The sequence below is a fragment of the Cloeon dipterum genome, chromosome X (genome assembly GCF_949628265.1).
Source record: "Cloeon dipterum chromosome X, ieCloDipt1.1, whole genome shotgun sequence".
Classification (NCBI taxonomy): domain Eukaryota; kingdom Metazoa; phylum Arthropoda; class Insecta; order Ephemeroptera; family Baetidae; genus Cloeon; species Cloeon dipterum.
In genome coordinates this window covers 12,491,263-12,510,193 of record NC_088790.1, presented here as the reverse complement: position 1 = coordinate 12,510,193, position 18,931 = coordinate 12,491,263, and the positions used below count along the sequence as shown (strand labels likewise).

Sequence of the window (18,931 nt, the reverse complement as noted above, 5' to 3'; positions counted from 1 at the left end):
TGACGAAACGACCTACGATAGACGAAAAGAGTGTAAGGGGGCGTGGCCATCAGCTGCGACGCCACTCGAAGGGGTGAAAGTCGAATTGTACGTCAACATTCGAGGCCTCGATCCTTTTAAATTACGGGCAGTAAGCAGAGAGTGAGTCAAAATGAAGATCAATTATATAATTAAAGACATAATTTAAAAATCTTACTGACCTGTTAATCTGCTTTCACGAAAAAAATGTAACGAGGAAAACAATTAAATACAACAGTTTTTTGAGATTTTTATTGCTATAAATAATTATGAATCACTTTTTGAGGTCCTGAGTATCATAGGAGTAGATTACATATGATCATTTCTAGTTCATTTAAACCATCAACTGACTTGACAATAAAGGGGAAAATTTACCAGAGTAAAAATATGGCCTTTAGATATACATATATGATGCATGATTTCTGATACAATTTTCCTCCAGGGTTACGAAGAAATTTAGAAAGAATTTCCGTTAATGTAATAAAATATTTTTCATTCAATTTTATAATATTTAACCTCAAACTTCATTTGATTTCAGACATATAGAATGAATTTGTCCTGAGACCTCTCTCAGGGTTTTTGGACATTGAGGATGTAAAGAAACGAAAGATACTACAGCAATGGCCGTGATCCACCGGGCCCTTTTCACATGGCTGCTGGTGATGCTGTTCCTGGTCTTCGTGGCGCTGAGAGTCGACTCAAAAACGCAGTGGAGCTGGTTCGTCGTGTTCGTGCCGATCTGGATCTACGACAGCATCCTGTTGCTGTACATCCTGTACCAGATAGCGCAGCATCTCAAGGGCGGTAGAGTTGTCAGCAACATCCCCATACAGCGCAAACTGTGGTACCTGCTGGCCTGGGCCCTCAAAGTGTCATTTCAAGTACTCTTGTGCGTCTACCAGGACAGTAGCGTCAAAGATAGGATGAGGTTGTTCTACGTCCTGACGCCCCTGATTTGTTTGCTCTCCCTTGGAAGCTTGGACGTTCTCTATGTGCTAGTCAGGGGCCGCCTTCGCTATCACGATCCCTCAGACATGTGAAGCAGTGAATATACTGGACTTTTGGAAAATAAAGTTTATAATGCTCTTGATATGATCAATGTGTAATTTACATCTTCTCGTTGTGATGGGGATTGCTTAATCACGGATGCTTTCCAGCATGCGTGATTTGGCTTCACGGGACGAATGTCTAGCGTTTCAATGCAGTCCTTGGTGCGGAGGCAAGTGGCCCTTGAGTGGGCTGGGTCCCTGTGCGGCCTGGTGCGCCCATGTTATCCGTTCGCGGTGTTATTGGGACCCGGGTTTCAGCATTCGTGCTAGTGCAGTGCGCCCCCTTCACGGTCCTCTGACAGGGATAAAAAAGCAAAAAAAAAAATTATTGTATAATGAGGATTTACACATTACAATGTGTGGTGCTTCTATTTTGTATTTCATTGTATTCCATAACACAAAGAGTCAAGGAATTTTTGCTAGCAATGTTTATTTATCATAATATCTGGAATCATTTTAAATTTGTTAACTCCTAGATCTCTTTCCGTACACCCACATCATCCAAATTAAATTTTATTCATAGATTCACGCATTTAGAAGTATGCGTTTTAAAATTTTTCATAATTTTTTAAGTATTGAGAACCTTTTAAATAGGAGAAAAATACAATAATTATTATTGAAATGGTATGATAAATTTTTCAACATTGTACGGGTGGCCAGTGTTGTGATCATAAAATCTTATACTGAAAGAATATCAACAAATTTATCTAGCACTAATTTATTTGCATGGAACTTTAATAATGCAATTTTATTTCAATGGCTGTTCAATTATTTTCTGACTTTTGGTCCAGCTCCATGTCTGCTCTTGTCTGCTTCTTGCTGCGGCACTATTTAGAAGACTTCCTGAGAGCTGCGAGCTGCGAGGCTGATGGAGGAGAGTAACCAGGTCGCAGCATTTTTAATAGTGATTGGTAGCTTGCGGAGTTTGCAGCGGCAACCGCAATTCTATTTTTAAAGATGAACTTAGCAACGAGAGTATCAAGCTCCTGAAAATGGGATAATATGTACATAATATTATAGAGTTGTTTTTCTCTACTCTACTTTTAAGATTCAGTGTGCGATATTTAGTGTACATATGTACACATACATACATACATGTACATACACATAAATTCACTTTTCTGAGCATTCAAGTTACATAAATATATGTATGGAAAAGTCGGAAAAGTCAGTTTTCGCCGCCCCTACTTTTACATAGGATTCTCATAAGAACTGGCGGGGCGGGATGTCGGGATGTGTAACCCGGCATAAACTAACTTTTAACCGTAATATCCCAGATTTGTTAAATAATAAAATGTGCGTGCATAATTTTAAAGATTTTTCTTATACATCTATTTCCCCGACATATTAAATATTAACACTAAGCATATGTACATATAAGGATATATCCTACCTTTTTGGTGTTTTCAGTGGTTTTCACAACGAAATTATCTAATTGCATCTGACTTGTTCCTTGTTTAATCCTGTTTGCATTTGCAGCCGTGGCCGGCACAGCCTCTTCATCTTTCTTGGAATCAGACGCTGATCCTCTTGATGATTTCAATGCCAATTTTTTGTATTTTCTGCATCTCTGTAGGTGGGATCTAATTCTTTCAGACCTGCCGCTGACTCTTTCATCGCAACTTTTGCAGAAGAAATTTTTCTTGCCAGGTTCCGAAGGGTCAGGTTTCTCAGCCACCTCTAGCCAGCAAGAGTCACGTTTACGACCTCTGTTAGACATGACTTTCTCAATAATTAAATCGAGTTAGTTAGTGTGTTAATCCTAAACCCTCAAATGTACATAATTATATACAATGCTAATAACCGCTAATAACCATTCCATTATTACATATTGCATAATATGAAGAGAAATTTCTCTCCGCCAATTAGCGACTGCGAAGAGCGCAACTATAACCAATCACAGATCGTCGACGACGAGGGAAAGAAAGATAGTGGAGGAATGCGTGCGATCATAAAATTAAGAAAATTAATAAACCTTATGCATGTTGTAGGGTTGTGACTTTGTGAAAAAAACAATATCAATTATCGATATTTGATATGATATTTGAAATATCAATATCACTGATATATCAGCGAAAAAATATCAAAATTTGATATATCAACGATGATATTTCCAGATGATCAAAAAATGGCTGCCGGATGAACCGAAACCGGATATGGCTATTTTTAAGGCTTAAAAACCGATTTTTTAAGCATTTTTCACCGGTTTTATCATAAATATCGGTTAAATAAGAAAACATTTGAAAAATGGCGGTTTTCCGCAGGCATATGGGATGAGTATTCAAATAATTTAAATGTTGCGCGCCTTTAAAACAGATGTTTGAGAAGGGGGTGTGTCGGATCCCACCATATGGCGCCAAAATTTGCATCTGGCTGCTTTCCCTTCCCCCCTACCCGCCACATGGGTGTCTAATTAATTAATTAATAGCTATTATTAGGTAATAAATAAAATATTATAATTTAATTGTGCCATTTAAAATTAATTTTTGAGTTTGATGTTTACATATCAGCTGATAATGTGAGAGCGTCAATTTTTCTTCAAATTAAAATATTGGGGTGTTTTTCTCCACATCATAATGTGCTTTTCAACCTTTATCTGGTAATAAATAATTGAGTTTAATAGATACACATAAGAGAAATCAGAATGAAATTACTTTAAACCGTAGCAGCTGTTTTGTATTAAGTATTTCAATTTTTAATTTGGGGCTATGCCATCATCAGAGCAATTTTCGCAATATTATTTGCGCTATTTGTACACATTTTGATTGGATTAGTTACAATAAGTTCTTAATTATTCACCATTGAAATCTAAAATCATTGTTTACAAACAATTTGTTACATATTATCATTTTAATTCAACAAGTAAAATAAATGTGGTACTGCCAGCTGACAGAGGTCATCTGTGACCGATCAGCTGGCGTGGGTGGCCTTTATTGTTGTCAGGGTTTTACCTGACCTACCTGACGTTGCTGACCATTGTTTACAAACAATTTAATTTAATTTTCATTCAACACAAAAGCTACTATAAGCTGACCACAGCTGAGAGATCATCTGTGATCGATCAGCTGAGACATTTTTCGCGCCTTTGTGCATTGCGAAAACTTCAATATCGGTTACGCCCATGTTTGGGGACGGAAAGTACAGTTTGATCCTAAACTTTTATGCGAAAACCGGCATGAAAAATGCCATCTGTCGGTCAAAAATGTCAACTAATATCAACCTTGATATCCGACTTAGATATCAATATCAGCCTGATATGATATATCAAATATCAGCCATGATAACTGATATGATATTTGACATATCAAATTTTTTTGATATATCGATATTGATATTGCCAACCCTAGCATGTTGGTGGCATATAGTAGCATGATAATGACAACCTTTACTGTCACTGTCACTGCCACTGCCATACATTTACAACATAATGTTGAGGAGGGTGACTAGGATGAGGCAGACGGCTGCCTTCTAACTTGTCCAAATTTTTAACCTGTTTGTATTTTTGCAATATATATGTCAATTATTTGAAATTTTCTTATTAACATTTTTCAAAATATAAATAACTACTATTTATGTAATATATTATATTATAATCTATAAAATTTCATAATTTTTATTGTACTTTATAGTTCATTTCAAGAGAAATAGCGCTAAGATTTTATGTAAAACCAAAGAAACAGTCATTATTTGGAACATTTTTGGGGTTCTGATGACCTTTCTCGCGCCTAAATCGTTTAAAAAAGAACAGAAAGCAGATGATGGCGCTGCAACACCTCATTACATGGTTTGTGCAGCGGCAGCGAACAGCAGCGAAGTAAAGCAAAAACCAGTAGTGGGGAGGATTGGATCAACAAAGGCACAGCTGAGTGACGAGCGAAAACCAGGAAGCAGCCAAGAGAATCTCACTTTCTTCAACGCACCCCGCAGCAGACGAGGCCTGCCCGGACAGTTCGTATTGGAATTCGGACAGCGCGTGCGGACACGGCGTTGGCGTCGGCTCCGTCGAGACGACTGTCAGGGCCGCTCGGGGCCCGGTTGGCAACAGAGGTGTGCGTCGCAATTCAGCGACCTTCGATGGTTTGATGACCAGCAGCGTCCCGATGGTCGAACCGAGTGCCGACCTGTGGCAGCAGCTCCCATTCTCGGCCGCCGAGGAGCCCGAGCTGCAGGATGAGGCCAAGGAGACCACCGAGATGGTGAAGGAGGAGGCCCAGCAGGGTCCCAGCAGCTGCTGGCTCGAGCACTTCACCTACAGAGACTACCAGTTGCTGCCCTGTACCTACGTCATCCGACCCTCGGACATGATGGACGACTTCAGCTCACTCGACTCTCACAGCGACTACCAAGGATTTTTGGTGAGCCCGAAATTTACAGAAGACTTGACCGCGAGCTGTGAAATTAAACATAAATTTTGGATTCTTTGCCCTTTGCACTTTGCGGGTACTGTGCACCGTGCGTAAAAATGTCTTCTTTTTCTACAAGGCACTGTTTTGATATTCCTCTTCTGGTACTGACAATGATTAAAAGCTAAATTTAATTTCTATCTTGAGCTAGAGTTATTAAATTTCAAATATATTTCATAAAATAGATTTTAATAACTAGGTGAATTTTCGCTCTTCGTACTATCATTTCTCTCCTTGAATGGCTAAAGGTATTGGAAGTGAAAAATATTTTTTAGTTTTTTTAAAATAGTTTTTAAAAAAGATATAACTAATAAAATAAAAAATTGCTCAACGGGCTGGGAGGCGCACCGGCGCCGAGTCGCTACTTGCTGGTTTGCACCTTTCCAGCATGCGTGATTTGGCTTCACGGGACGAATGTCTAGCGTTTCAATGCAGTCCTCGGTGCGGAGGCAAGTGGCCCTTGAGTGGGCTGGGTCCCTGTGCGGCCTGGTGCGCCCATGTTATCCGTTCGCGGTGTTATTGGGACCCGGGTTTCAGCATTCGTGCTATTGCAGTGCGCGCCCTTCCCGGTCCTCCGGTCCTCGGACAGGGATTAAAAGAGCAAAAAAAACTTAGGCAAAACGTTTTTCAACCCCTTTGAAAGTATTGTCAGTGAGTGGATAAACGGTTCAACAGAGAACGTGTTTCTGTTTATAACTTCGATGGCAAAGGTCAATCAAGCTATTGCGATAAAAATTATCTATGAGTAGAACAATGTTATTCCATTTAGTTAGTAAATATCAGAAGGGTATCCAATGATAACACTCACTTTGTTTGTTTTTACTTTATTTACACAACCAAGCGTGACAGAAACCACGCGTTTGAAAGGTTTTTTCTTGTGAAATAAATCCTCAAGTGAATGAGTGATAGTAATTGAAAATGTCCGTTTTGATTGCAGGAAACAATGCCACTGAACTACCCTCCAAAGAAATACCAGAGTCCACGACTTCGGTTGACTGAGAACCCTGAAGAAGAGGAGCTGGTAAAGATGGCCAAGCGTGTTGGTCTCATTCAACACCTTCCGACAGGATCGTATGATGGCTGTCGGAAAAACAGAGAGTATGTGTTTCTCATTAGTCATTTTCAAATCCAAGATATTGAGTTGCGATGAAAAATCAACCTTAATTTTTAATTATTTATAGTTGAAAATCTGCTAATAAATGTTGCTTGTTTTTAAAAGCAAAATTTGGGATGGTGGAAGTCTCTTTCATTAATTTCAGTTGAAAATAAGAACGTTAAAATTCTAGTCGATTATTGCACGAAATAAATTATTTAAAAATCAAACAAGGTATGTCAGAGAATTTCTTCAAAATAAGTCATTGATAAAATGCTAAATTTTTGTTTACCGAGATCTGAAATTGGATGTTGGGAATTTATTATATTTTTAAAAGTAGAATTAATTTTGGACGGTAGATTAGTTTGAATCCAATTTACCAAGTTATCATTAAGATCAGCCTTAATATTCATAGATTTTTATTCTCATCAAAAAAAGTACAGTGTGGTCTTTTGAAATGATTTGAATACCAGTTTTTCAACAAACTTGACGAGAGACGATAAATTATTCAGCTCTCATAAAAGAGCAATTTTATTATCGTTATTCTGCACTGACTTCAACTGCCAACATAACAGAAACAAACAATAATTATTTAAAATAGATAAATATATAATTATTCTCTGGACAGGAGCACAGTGAATGTCCTCCTAAAAATAAAATTCTCTTAAACTGGCACATCTCAACAAAATTATGTTTATTTTCTTCTGAAAATGGCAGCAAGTGGTTTTAACCACCAACTATTATCTATTTTATATAGTTAAATATTTTTAAAATGGAAAAAAGAAAAAGACACGCAGAGAATTTAAGAAATTAAAAGAAGCAAATTTAAAATTAAATACCACTCAAACAATTTTACCTCACATAAACACTCGTTTTCTTGTGATTTCAGGTGTGTGATATGCATGATGGAGTTCAGCCTGGGTGAGGGCGTGCGCTACCTTCCCTGTATGCACACGTATCACATCGAGTGCATCAACAGTTGGCTGATGCGGTCTTTCGTGTGTCCTTCTTGTCTCGAGCCTGTCGACGCAGCCCTTCTCACAAGCTACGAGACAAACTGAACCCAAAAATAGTGGCAGACAGTCAAAGTGCCCCCCACGGCCCCTTTCTCTCATGTCCATGGTCACGTTCTTAGTCTGCGTACGCTCGAGATGACTCAATAATACGCTATATTTATTGTTCCCACTGTTTTTCCTTCTCGACAAAGCATTCAATCAGAGGCAGTCATGGGCCTTTGACTGCTTGGATCTCTTTTTAGTTAGCACGTTGAAACTAGCTCTGGAGAATTGAGGCGTACAGGCGTAGATAGCTGTAACCCCTTCATGAAATGCTGCGTACAGACATTGTGGATTTAAATTCATTTCTGAATCGGTGCTTGGGTGAAAAATCGACTCTTCAATCAACCCTCTTTGAGCTATTATCGTCAGAAACGGCACAATTGTTAAATTTGTGCCAGGCTTTGAGCAAATTGTAGCTGCCTTGATTCTCGTTTTATTTTCCTTAGATGTGTAGTCAAGAGGGTAATGATTTGAATTCATTTCTCGCAGAAATTTTTTACAATAACATGTCTCTAAATTAATTTAAGTCAGCAGTTCCCTTTTAGAGAGTAAATTATTTTATTAATCATCCAACACGCAAAGTTGGTCGTTTTTACTACTCCCGAGAGCTTGTTAGTTGAATAATGCTCAACCGCGTAGATCCTTCCTAATTTGTGTCAGCTTTTCGCCATTGCCATGATGAAACTGCAATAACTCTAAACGGATGATACTTTTTGTAAGTTGGCAGTAGTATTCTCTGGGTTTCCTTCCACATTGGACTCGCAGTCCATTGCGAAGAGGAAACTCGAGTTGCAGATATTTTAGATCGAAGCCTAGATATTCCCCTTGAACCAGCTTTGCAGCTCCGGAAACAATGCGCCTGCAAGGATTGTTGTGATACACTCAATGTTATCTATCTAGCGTGTAAGAGACTACTAGTATAATTACGTTATTGGTGTAAACCTCTAATTTATGTCTACGTGAAACAATAACTTCCTTGTTTGCAGACATGATTACTTTTCTCCTAGATCAAATTGTTGTTGCCTAGAATTGGATATAATGCGATGATATTTTACCCTTTTCTGGCTTGTACCCAATACGAAAGAAAGGAACTCTTTCTAATTTACTCTCTCTGCCAAAAATCTTCCTTTTTGTAATGATTAGAAATGGTGATAAATTGATGCAGAATAATAATAAAAAATATTTTCTGATTTAGCTGAATTTGGCTTGTTCTATTTCCCTGTCCCCTGTTGGATAAGCGTACATAATTGCCGCACATCCGCACAAGCGGATGTCCTCTCAAAATCAGTTTTTACAGCGGAATGGCGCTCACGGCACGCCAATTATGACCTTCCAACTTAATGAGAATTTCCCCTAGCCTGGCGAGAATAGTGATGATTCAATGATAAAATTACCACAGATTGAAAAAGTGAAACTGGAAACCAAAATAACTCAAATAATTTTACACTATACTTGATATTTTTCCATTTTAATTCAATTAATCAGATTTTGATTTAAATTGCCCATAATATTTGAATGGAAGTGAAAAATTGTTTAAAAAAATCGTTATTTAAATCACTTTCCCACTTGAGTCATATGAGGGTCATTAGCGGAAAGATTGAGTTTTTTCTTCTCGCGTAGTTTTTTCTCCATTGGCCAAATAAGGCGGCTAATCATTTGGAAATTGCCAGTAATTTTGTAAAAATTTGATGGTTCAAGGTTGCTTCCAAATTCAACGTAGTGGTTTTTTTATTGTGAGATTGTTTTAAATTAATAAGTTTCATTGGTCTATATTTATATAGTAAAATACAAATTTCTTTTGCAATCTTTTTCTCCGTTGTACTTTTATGTTCATTATTTATTGAGACGGGGCAAGATGTATTGAAATAGTTTGAATTGTTGGCTTGAGCGGTGTTTGAGTTGACCATTTTTATTCTATCTAAACAAGAACAAACAACAATGAAATTCTTATTTTGCTTTTTCTCAAATATTGAATTAGCTCAAATGACCTATTTATATTCTTTCTTTTATTTCAAATACGAGCATTTACATTTGAAATTTCATTTTACATATTCTATATTAAGGCGATTATTAATCTGAATAGTGTTAGGTCTCGACAAGGGAAAAATTGGCTTTGTTTCCTCGGCACTTCATTTCAACCCTTTTAGCTCTTCCTGCCTCAATCAGTCATAGGCATTCTCGTGCACTTAATAACATTTATTTCAGCACGCGTGCTGTTTACGTAGATGGCTATCGCATTCACAACTTTTATTTTCTCTTTTCCCTGCCCCTGCATCCCCTTTGCCTTCACGCCTCTCTCATTTGCATTTTGTGCAAACCTCACCCGTCCGTTGGGACGGCGCGACGTGAACGTGAATGCCGAGAGCGTTGAACCGGCCGCCAGCATCGTCATGGTGACCAGGCGCAAACAATTGACCAGCGCGCACCCCACTCGTCCGGCCGACCCTGATCAGGCCGAGGGGGGTGGGTGGGAGGGGCGGCGCCGCCAAATTACAGTGAGTGTACTATTGGTTGCCGAGTGCATCAGAGCACCTCAGTCGGTGCGCGCGGTGTGTGTGTACGAAGATACGTGTGTTCTCTGCTCCTACCATGCCGGTAGCCTATCTCACGACGCTCCGACAGACAACAGTGGTTCAATGCGCGTCTCTGGCAAAAATTACAGTTTGACCTGCAACCGGGAGAAAAAAGACTTTGTTCTTCAATTTAAGAGCAGACATAGGTGAGGGAATTGAGTTCCTCTAAAATTAATTTCGATTTGAATCCAATGATGTTGAAAAAATTTTTTTTCGCCTTTTCCAAAAGAGAAGAAAATTTAATTAGCGTCTATCCCTAAAGTAGTCATTACAGAAAAAATTGTGTTTTGAACGCTTTTCTTAATCTGTCAATGGCAAAATTAGTTTATTGCACAAATTTTATAGCCTTGTTAATATTTTTGCGTGCAACAAGGCGGTGTCAAGTTTTTTGCGGCAAGGCCAAAGCGCAATCAAAATTAATTGACGTGAGTGGTGTCAAGTTCTTGCAGCGGTGACACTGATTTTGAAAGGTGCTCTTTCACAAACATTCAAGTTAACATAGGATTAATAGCAAGATGCTATTTTTATGCAAATAATTTTTGTTTAGGCAACAGGATTCAAATTTTAAGGGGTTTAAGAAATATCCACAAAACTTTTATATAAGGCACAATCTGAACACAAGCAAGTAAAGCTATTTAAATAGATTAAATTTGCATAATATTTTAGATTTTTATCGCTATTTTCTCAATTTTTTTTTAAATATAGAGAAAACTATTATTTGTTTATCGAAGCAGTCAGTGAAGATTCAACTATCCCAAAATAATAATAAAAATTTATCATTTATGAGGTTTAGAACATCTTTACCCGAGTAAAAAGATGTCAAAATGACGATAATTGAATACTGGATGATGCATATATGTTTTAAAAAGAACGCTGTTATTGCTGTAGCTTTCTTGTATGCTATGTGAGTGTGCAGCCAGTCGTTACAGGTATTTAAAAGTTATAGCTTTATTAAACACTTTTTTGCCATTATTTCATAATTTTTTCTCTTTCATTTCTTTCGACAAATTTAGAGCGTTCAGTCCTGTTCACTATTTTAAGCTTTAAAACTTAACTATAAAGCACAATATTAATATTTACATTTTTGGTCGCATATAAATGCCTTAATGTGGTTGATTGGTCACAGAACCTTTAAATTAACAAAAGTTTTATCAAAACGCACTAAAAATTCTTGTTGCAACTTGCGTAAAACTGATCATTGAGGATTGATTTTATGAATTCACCGTGAATTTTTTATAATGTTGGCTGAAAAGAATTCAAAATTGTTATAGTAAATATGTCGAATCATAAGACAATCTATTGAGAGTTTGAATTTAGCAGATGATATTTTACGTAGCATAATATATCCCCACAAAACATTATTGAATATTATTAGAACCCAACACAGTAGATCATGAAAAATGTATCTACGATTACAAAAAACCACAAGGGTTATGTTATTTTATTTTATTTATTTTTGTTCGTGCAGATCATATTTTGAGAAAATCCCAAAAAATAGTTTTGTAAACGTGTATCAAATCGACCGTCGGTGGCGGCGGTGTACAAACGCGGGACTGACCTTTTAACGAAATTCCTTTACCAGTGTATAAACGCCAACCTATATATGGATGAGATCGGTTCGCGGTATTTTATCGTTCTAATTATTTATTGAGCAGCCTCGAAATGCGCGCTGGACTCTAAATAATTCAGGCAAATAGACGCGATGAAGATATGTGCGTCAATTATTCAGTGAACGCTGTCCCAAAAAAAGCTTTTGGAACTCGGCCGACCTTGCCCTTACGTACACGAGCGTGCGTTTCGATCGTGTGAGTTTTGGCTTTTGCAGGCGCGTGCCGCTCTCGCTCCGTTTCGTGCCAACAAATGCTAATGAGTGAGCGAGCGAAAATGTGTATGGATTAGCTGCACTGTAATGTGTAATTTATGCAGGCGGCGCAAAACCAGCACGAGCCCTGCCTGCCCTGCCGGGGGTGCTTTGTCGCTCTTTAAAAATATCTTTCTTCGGTCTGCTTTCCGTACGGACAAAGCAAGACTACACTGGAGATAAGGAAAAGCGAAATTCTACCTTCCGGGGCCTTTGAACCTCGTGAACGTGGCACGCACTCCTTGGAAAAGTTAAGAAAAATTAAGTTGCGTTTTTAGTGAATTTTAGAAAGCAATAAAGTGTTTTGATCAATTAAGTAAAATACAGTGAAGCTATCTAGAGGTTGGAAAGTGGAAGATAATGATCATTTGAAAATGCAAGACCCCTTCGAGGGATAGAATAATTACACATTTATGAAAATTAATGTGACAAGCCGGAAACATTTTTCTCGTGTTTCCTCTTAATACGTTTTTCTTTGAATAATTAATTTTCTGTCTTTTAAATTGGTCCTAGGACACGCTCAACTCCGTAATATGAACGCATTTGAACAGACTGAACATTTATGATAGAGTAAAAAGATACTATATATTCTTATGGCAGACCTATACAAAAATGCTCTCCTCCAAATCGACGGGACAAAATCTTTTTATATTTTAAGACATTCATTGCGGAAGTAATTTTCATGGTAAATAATGACATCCTTCAGAAATATTCGCCAAAATGACGCTTAATGATAATGTTCGTTATTTCCGAGAACATGGCCCTCTAAGAAATAAAGTTGCTTTGTAAACAGTCATAAATCGGTTGTTGCCCTCTGCTTGTGCTTGAAGTTGCCCCCGATACAACAATTTTGCTACTCCCTTATATTGCCGCTGCAAGAAGCAAAACACGCGATTAGATTCCTGCTGAAATATATGCATATGGAAATTTCGGAATGTGAATGTGTGCTTGATAACGTGTTCAGAATACCACATTCACAATAAATTTGTTTTCAGATACAGATAAGCAATCTGCTTTCGACAGATCGAACAAAGATATTATTTGGGAAATAGTAAAAATTGTCTGGAGAATGTAAAAAATTTGTGGTTAAGAGGATATTACAAAATATTTAGTTTCGTCTAGTTAGCAGAAAAATTGCTCATATTATTTAAATCAACAATTAAACGCGAATTTCCTTGTTGCAAGAAAAGGGCAACAATAAATTCGACAATGAAAATTTGGTTGTTTGTTGAGCGATGCGCAATTTCAGCGCAATATACCACGACAGTTTGCTCATTTTGGGCTGGAAAGTTTGAAAACAAAAACCAAGGCTGCAATTTAGCAACAATAGAGGCTTGATTGCTCCCGCCCTACATTCACCAAATTTGCAACTCACCAATTTAGGAAATAAAAATAAACAGGGCAATAATCAACCGAATTTTCGTGTCCCACTTTTTTGCTGCAGGCAGCGCAGCGTAAAGCAAAAAGTGGAGAGTTTGAACGTACATGACGTCATTTTTCATTGCTCGTGCATAAGTGAGGTATGCGCGTTTTTGCTTCACGCCACACTGGTCGCGGCTCCGCACAAAAGCTCGGAACTTCCCATTCATCAAATTCGCCGCGGTCACTCAATCAGAGCCGTAGCGAAATCCCTCGTTAGCACCTGTCCGTCACAAAGGCAGCAGGCTGATTTGGGCAGCGACAGCCGGAAATTTTAATTGTTACGCGCCATGTGTGAGGCTGAAAACTTACAGCAGGGTTTCTAGATTTAATAGTGCATTGTAAAATTACAATGAAAGTAAAAGTGTTCGCTCTCTTCGTTCATTAATCAGTGCATAAAAATATTTTTACTTGGCTTCGAGTTTTGTTAAATAATGTCTCCTTATTGAAAATTATGATTTGTTTCGCCAAAGGGGAAAATTTACCTCATAAATCGCACACCGTTGGATATATCGCGACGAGGAATCGAAATCAAGGGAAAAGATCACTGTCAAAAACCATTCAATTTTTTTACAAATTTATAAAATTCTCTATTTTAATATTGTCACTCGGCCCTATAATTTAATTATTGCTCATTGTAGACAAAAGCGACTCCACTGTGGCGGTCACCATAACGCGAGCTTTTGCACCACACCACTTAGAGTCATCTATATAGTTCATATTATCAATTACTGTTCCTTGCAATAAAATTTCTGTTTCATTTATATTTTCGGATGAAATTGCGAGAAAATAGTAAAATATCTCTTATTAATAAATCTATAATAAAAATAAAAATATTAAATTATTTTTTTAACAATTTCATATGTTGCAGGTAGTCAAAGATGCGAGGCGGGTTCCTTGTCCTGCTGCAGTTATGCGCGGCGAGTGTCTCCACTTCGCCGTACAGTCACTTTTCTACAGAAGATGAAGAATTCCACAGTTTATTGGTACACACAAGTCTCGAAATGAATTTTTAATACATCAACTAATTATTTTGCACAATTTTTAGTCCCGCGGAAAGCGGCAAGAAACGGCAGGCACGTATTTCAACTGTTTTGATTTATTATTTAGATACTTATCTCGAATTGGATACGTTTCAGAGATCTGCGATTTTGGTTCCGACACCGATTTAGTGACGTGCGATTGGAGCAACCGCAATGGCACCCATATGCGATGGGATGCTGGAGCTGGATCCCTTTCAAACTGGCTCGGTGGACCACCAAAGGACGCTAGCCCGAATGATGATTCGCAGAGAGGTTAGTAATTAATCAGTTTTTATATTTTTTCCAAAGCTTCAAAATCGACTTCTGAATTGATATTTTGATAAATTGGCTCTTAAACAGTTCATTTTTCCAAACAAAAGTTAAAAATGGACCACCTTTTTTAATTTTCTCCTTGATGGAGCATATTACAAATTTACCAGTTTTCCAATTAAAAAAAGTAAATTTTGAAAAGGTGGTTACGTCTACTACGAGACGTCCTTCCTCCCGACGCCGCACACCACGAAAAAGGGCCAGCACGCGTACATTGAGAGCTCGACTATGGGCACCACTGGACCCGAGGGCAAGTGCGTGGGATTCAGGTCAGTTTTCTGCAATATCCAAAGAGCTATAAGGAATCAAATTCAGCGTCTTGCAGCTTCTCGATGAGTGGGCTGAGCGCGACGGGCCTGCGGGTGATCCTGAAGCCACGCAACAGCAACGCCGACGAGGACGATGACATGGAACGCGTCCTCTGGAGCAACAAAGACCCGACCGGCGGCCAGTGGAGGCAGGCCGACGTGCTCTACACCTACAACAAGGAGCATCAGGTGGTGTTCGAGGGCATCGCCAAGAGCACCAGCGACCCTCTGCGCCGCTACCGTGGCCATGTGGCCGTCGACAACGTCGCCCTCAAGCCGGGCACCGACTGCCGCGGTCACTGCACCTTTGAAGGTGGATTTTGCGCGTGGACTAATGATGAGGATGATGACTTCGACTGGTCCTTGGTACTGTTATTTATCTAATTGTAAATTTAAAAATATGTTTAATAATATGACACATAATTTTGGCTTCACATAATGTCAGAAATTTTAAATCGATCTGTGGTTCACAATCTGAAAAAAATTGTGTCTAGTCTATAAAATGAAAACTGTTTCGAAGAGACTTGAAAATTTTCGTCAAATGCAATTTTTATTTCGAAAAAAAATCTATAATGATGTATGGAGAAATTGTACATGTTTTTCTGGGAAAATCAGTATATTTTCATTTTTTACTTTCAAAATTCAGGGTAGAGGCAGTACAAACCCTTCAACTGGTCCTGCTATGGACTGCACAAGCTATTTTCACGGCGGCATGGAGGGAGGATATGGGTACATCGACTCGTCATACCCTCGCAGGCCAGGAGACGTTGCTAGGTTGTCAAGCCCTGAGATGGACGCTACAGGTACGGTCACGTACAAAAATTAATCATACATTTCACAAGTTCCACTATACTTCCACACCATGTGTTCAGTTTACTCGAGCGTATGCAACCCGTTGAACATCTGTGTTGCTTGGGCTTGCCTAATCACAAAATCTTGCAGGCGTTTCTCTTTAAAGAATAGGATTTTCGTTTTGTTTCTTTATAAAAAAAATTAATCCAGTGGAGGGATAAAATAAGTCAAGAATTAATCATTAAAATTAACATACACAGATTTGGAACCTTCATTCAATTTTTTATGGCACCTACAACCAATATTTATTTCTCATTTTGAACACGACGTTCTCTGGTTTTAGGTGTTGATACACCACTTTGTCTGAGTTTTTGGACGCACATGTACGGCAATGGGATCGGCACACTGACCATCCTTTTGATGGACGTGCGCGAGGGTAACGAACGGGACATCTGGACGCTTTCCGGAGAGCAGGGCAACGCGTGGTACCAAGCCGAGGTGCCCGTTTCCTCACCAAACCCCTTCAAGGTGAACTAATTGATATTTAACTTTCTTTTGTTGTCTTGACTCTGTGCCATAGATTGTAATTGTCGGGAAAGTTGGCAAAAATATCATGGGTGACATTGCTGTGGACGACCTGGCCTTCCGCGTTGGCAGCTGCCCAAGTAAGCAAGCACAATTTTTCAGGAGACACAAAAAATTTAAGTTCTGAACTATATATAAACTAATAAATTACGAAATGGCAAATATTCCCTACACTTATCTTTTTGAGGATGGGGCTTTAAGAAAAAAAAAATCCTACGTTTCCGCAATGAACGCAGGATTTATCAGCTTTACCTTCTAAACAAAATTAATTACCACGTTATTTTTTTAGCTTTTGCATTTTTTTAATTACGTTTTGCAAAGGGAATAAAAATAAAATGATCAAGTTTCTATACTGGAAAATAACACATACCAACAGTTAGATTTTCCATGAAATATATTAAGAAACTTGTTGTTTCTATCTTCAGCGGCCCCTCAAATCGCAGCCCCAATGCCCGGAGATTGCACCTTCGAGGTGGACGAGTGTGGCTGGGCCAACGTGCCATCCAGGGAGCGCATGGACGACATCGACTGGGAGCGGGTATCCGGCGTAACCGGCGCCGAAGGCCGGCCGCAGCTTCAGACCTTCGACCACACCCTGTCTACGGACAAAGGTATTTATTGCCATATCGACTGAGCAACGTAAAAACAATTATCGAGCTCGTTGTAGGATTCTACATGACGCTGGCCAGGAGCAGCAACGTGCAGAGACCTGCCAGCAGGGCTTGGTTCACGTCGAGGGAATTTCCAGGCAGCGCCAACCCACACTGCGTATCCTTTTGGTGGGTTAGGAAAATTTTAAAGCTGTGACTAAACTCTGTTTATATAGGTTCGTTTTGAACGAGCCGTTCATAGGCAACTCAGGGCCGAGTTTAGGCGCCCTTTCTGTATACACGAAGGTGATCGAACCTGACGGAAACGTAATCAGGAAGCCAGTCTGGAAGTTGTACAACCACCAAGGTCCCGAGTGGCACTACGCACAAGCTCTAATTCAAGAGGAAAAAGTTTTTACAGTAAAAAATAGTCTATTTGAAAATTTCATTTCCTTTTGAATAAATTTTTTTTAAGATATTCTTTGAAGGAATTTGGGGCTCAAGTCTGGCGAACGGCCTCATCGGCTTTGATGATATCACCCTTTTTGACGGAAGCTGCTCAAGTAAGCTAATCCAAGTTTTAATGATAATTGTTCTAGAATTCATGGAATTTTTCCAACAGCTGTGCCAGCAAGTGCGACCGTCCACGCGGGCGACTGCCGCTTCGAGCGCGACATTTGCAGCTGGATCAATTCCACGGCGAGCAACACTTTCTGGAAGTTGGCCACCGTCGCCAGTCGGCCCGCAAACCTCCCGGACAAAACTTATAACGCTCCAGGTAAAAGCGTCACATTTTTAATTCGAACTTATTTACTGATTTAAAATTGCAGAGGGCTACATTTACTTTGACTTGTTCAACTCTGGCAGCAGCGTCGTGCGTTTGACCTCGCCGCACATGGCTGCCACTGAGGACCGACAGCTGTGCTTCGCTTTTTGGTTTACAGCATTCGGCTCTGGCGAATCGGCTGAGTTGCATGTTGTCCGCGTAGACAACACAACCGACGATGAAAACCGAAAGGTGTGAATTCGTGACATAATATTAAGTGAAAATGAGAAATATTTTATTTGTGATTAAGTGGCAAAAATAAAAATAAAGTTTAGCGTCTGTTTAAGTTGAAGTTTTTTGTCTGGTAGCTTTGGTCGCTGGAAGCCCGCAACATGGACACATCCAATCCGACTTGGCAGCCGGCACAAGTGGCGATAGACGCTGGCACGGATTTCCGCATCGTGCTGGAGGGCAGAGCAACCAACGGTGGATTCGCCATTGACGACATTTCTTTCACGACTGGAGCGTGCTCAAGTATGCTCATTTAATTAATTTTCTTTGTAATTTTGGTAAATTATCAGTAAAGTTTTTACCAATTGCTAGTTTGAAATTTATATTTTTCGTTATTAATTTAATTTGCTTCAATTTAATTTTCTTTTATAGCGCGGCCAGATAAGGCAACGCCCAAGGAAGCTGAAGAAGAAGATGGTTGATGTTGTCTCTTAATCAGCACTTTTCGGACGCAACTTGAATTTAAATATGTATACTTCTTGAGTATAATGATTGATATTAAATTAAAGGTTTATTGACGAATCATGTTAATTTTCTTAAAAGTACCTCACAATATCTTTGAAAATCATGATGTTTTTGAGATTTCTCCGAAAAACGCGCTTCTCCTGGCAATGCTTTTTAATATCAAATATGTAACACATTGTAAATATGGAAAGAAACTATTGAAACTATAGCCCTTTCGGGAATTATAAAAGATAATCAAATTAAAAAATAGATTTTTCAAAACATTTTCATGCTTTATGAATTTTTCTCTGAGCTTCTGATAAATCAAA

General features: G+C 38.8%; 3 protein-coding genes across 3 annotated transcripts; all 3 read left to right on the top strand.

Moving 5' to 3' along the window:
* The first annotated feature begins 12 nt into the window (after window positions 1-12).
* On the top strand, window positions 13-1,108 carry LOC135947036 (transmembrane protein 60). Its single transcript, XM_065495590.1, has 2 exons — window positions 13-141; window positions 557-1,108. Exon 2 carries the CDS (start codon window positions 639-641, stop codon window positions 1,056-1,058), a length of 420 nt encoding a protein of 139 aa, XP_065351662.1. The 5' UTR covers window positions 13-141; window positions 557-638; the 3' UTR covers window positions 1,059-1,108.
* A 3,771-nt stretch (window positions 1,109-4,879) lies between these two features.
* LOC135946229 (RING finger protein 11-like) lies at window positions 4,880-8,821 on the top strand. The gene is made up of 3 exons (XM_065494356.1): window positions 4,880-5,422; window positions 6,408-6,568; window positions 7,453-8,821. Exons 1-3 carry the CDS (start codon window positions 5,150-5,152, stop codon window positions 7,622-7,624), a joined length of 606 nt encoding a protein of 201 aa, XP_065350428.1. The 5' UTR covers window positions 4,880-5,149; the 3' UTR covers window positions 7,625-8,821.
* Window positions 8,822-10,145: 1,324 nt separating this feature from the next.
* On the top strand, window positions 10,146-18,680 carry LOC135946690 (MAM and LDL-receptor class A domain-containing protein 1-like). Its single transcript, XM_065495005.1, has 17 exons — window positions 10,146-10,340; window positions 14,346-14,460; window positions 14,523-14,550; window positions 14,614-14,769; window positions 14,969-15,095; window positions 15,152-15,500; window positions 15,781-15,937; window positions 16,270-16,454; window positions 16,507-16,591; window positions 16,937-17,122; window positions 17,179-17,290; window positions 17,338-17,521; window positions 17,577-17,664; window positions 17,724-17,879; window positions 17,932-18,119; window positions 18,236-18,401; window positions 18,531-18,680. Exons 2-17 carry the CDS (start codon window positions 14,356-14,358, stop codon window positions 18,578-18,580), a joined length of 2,322 nt encoding a protein of 773 aa, XP_065351077.1. The 5' UTR covers window positions 10,146-10,340; window positions 14,346-14,355; the 3' UTR covers window positions 18,581-18,680.
* The last annotated feature ends 251 nt before the right edge of the window (window positions 18,681-18,931 follow it).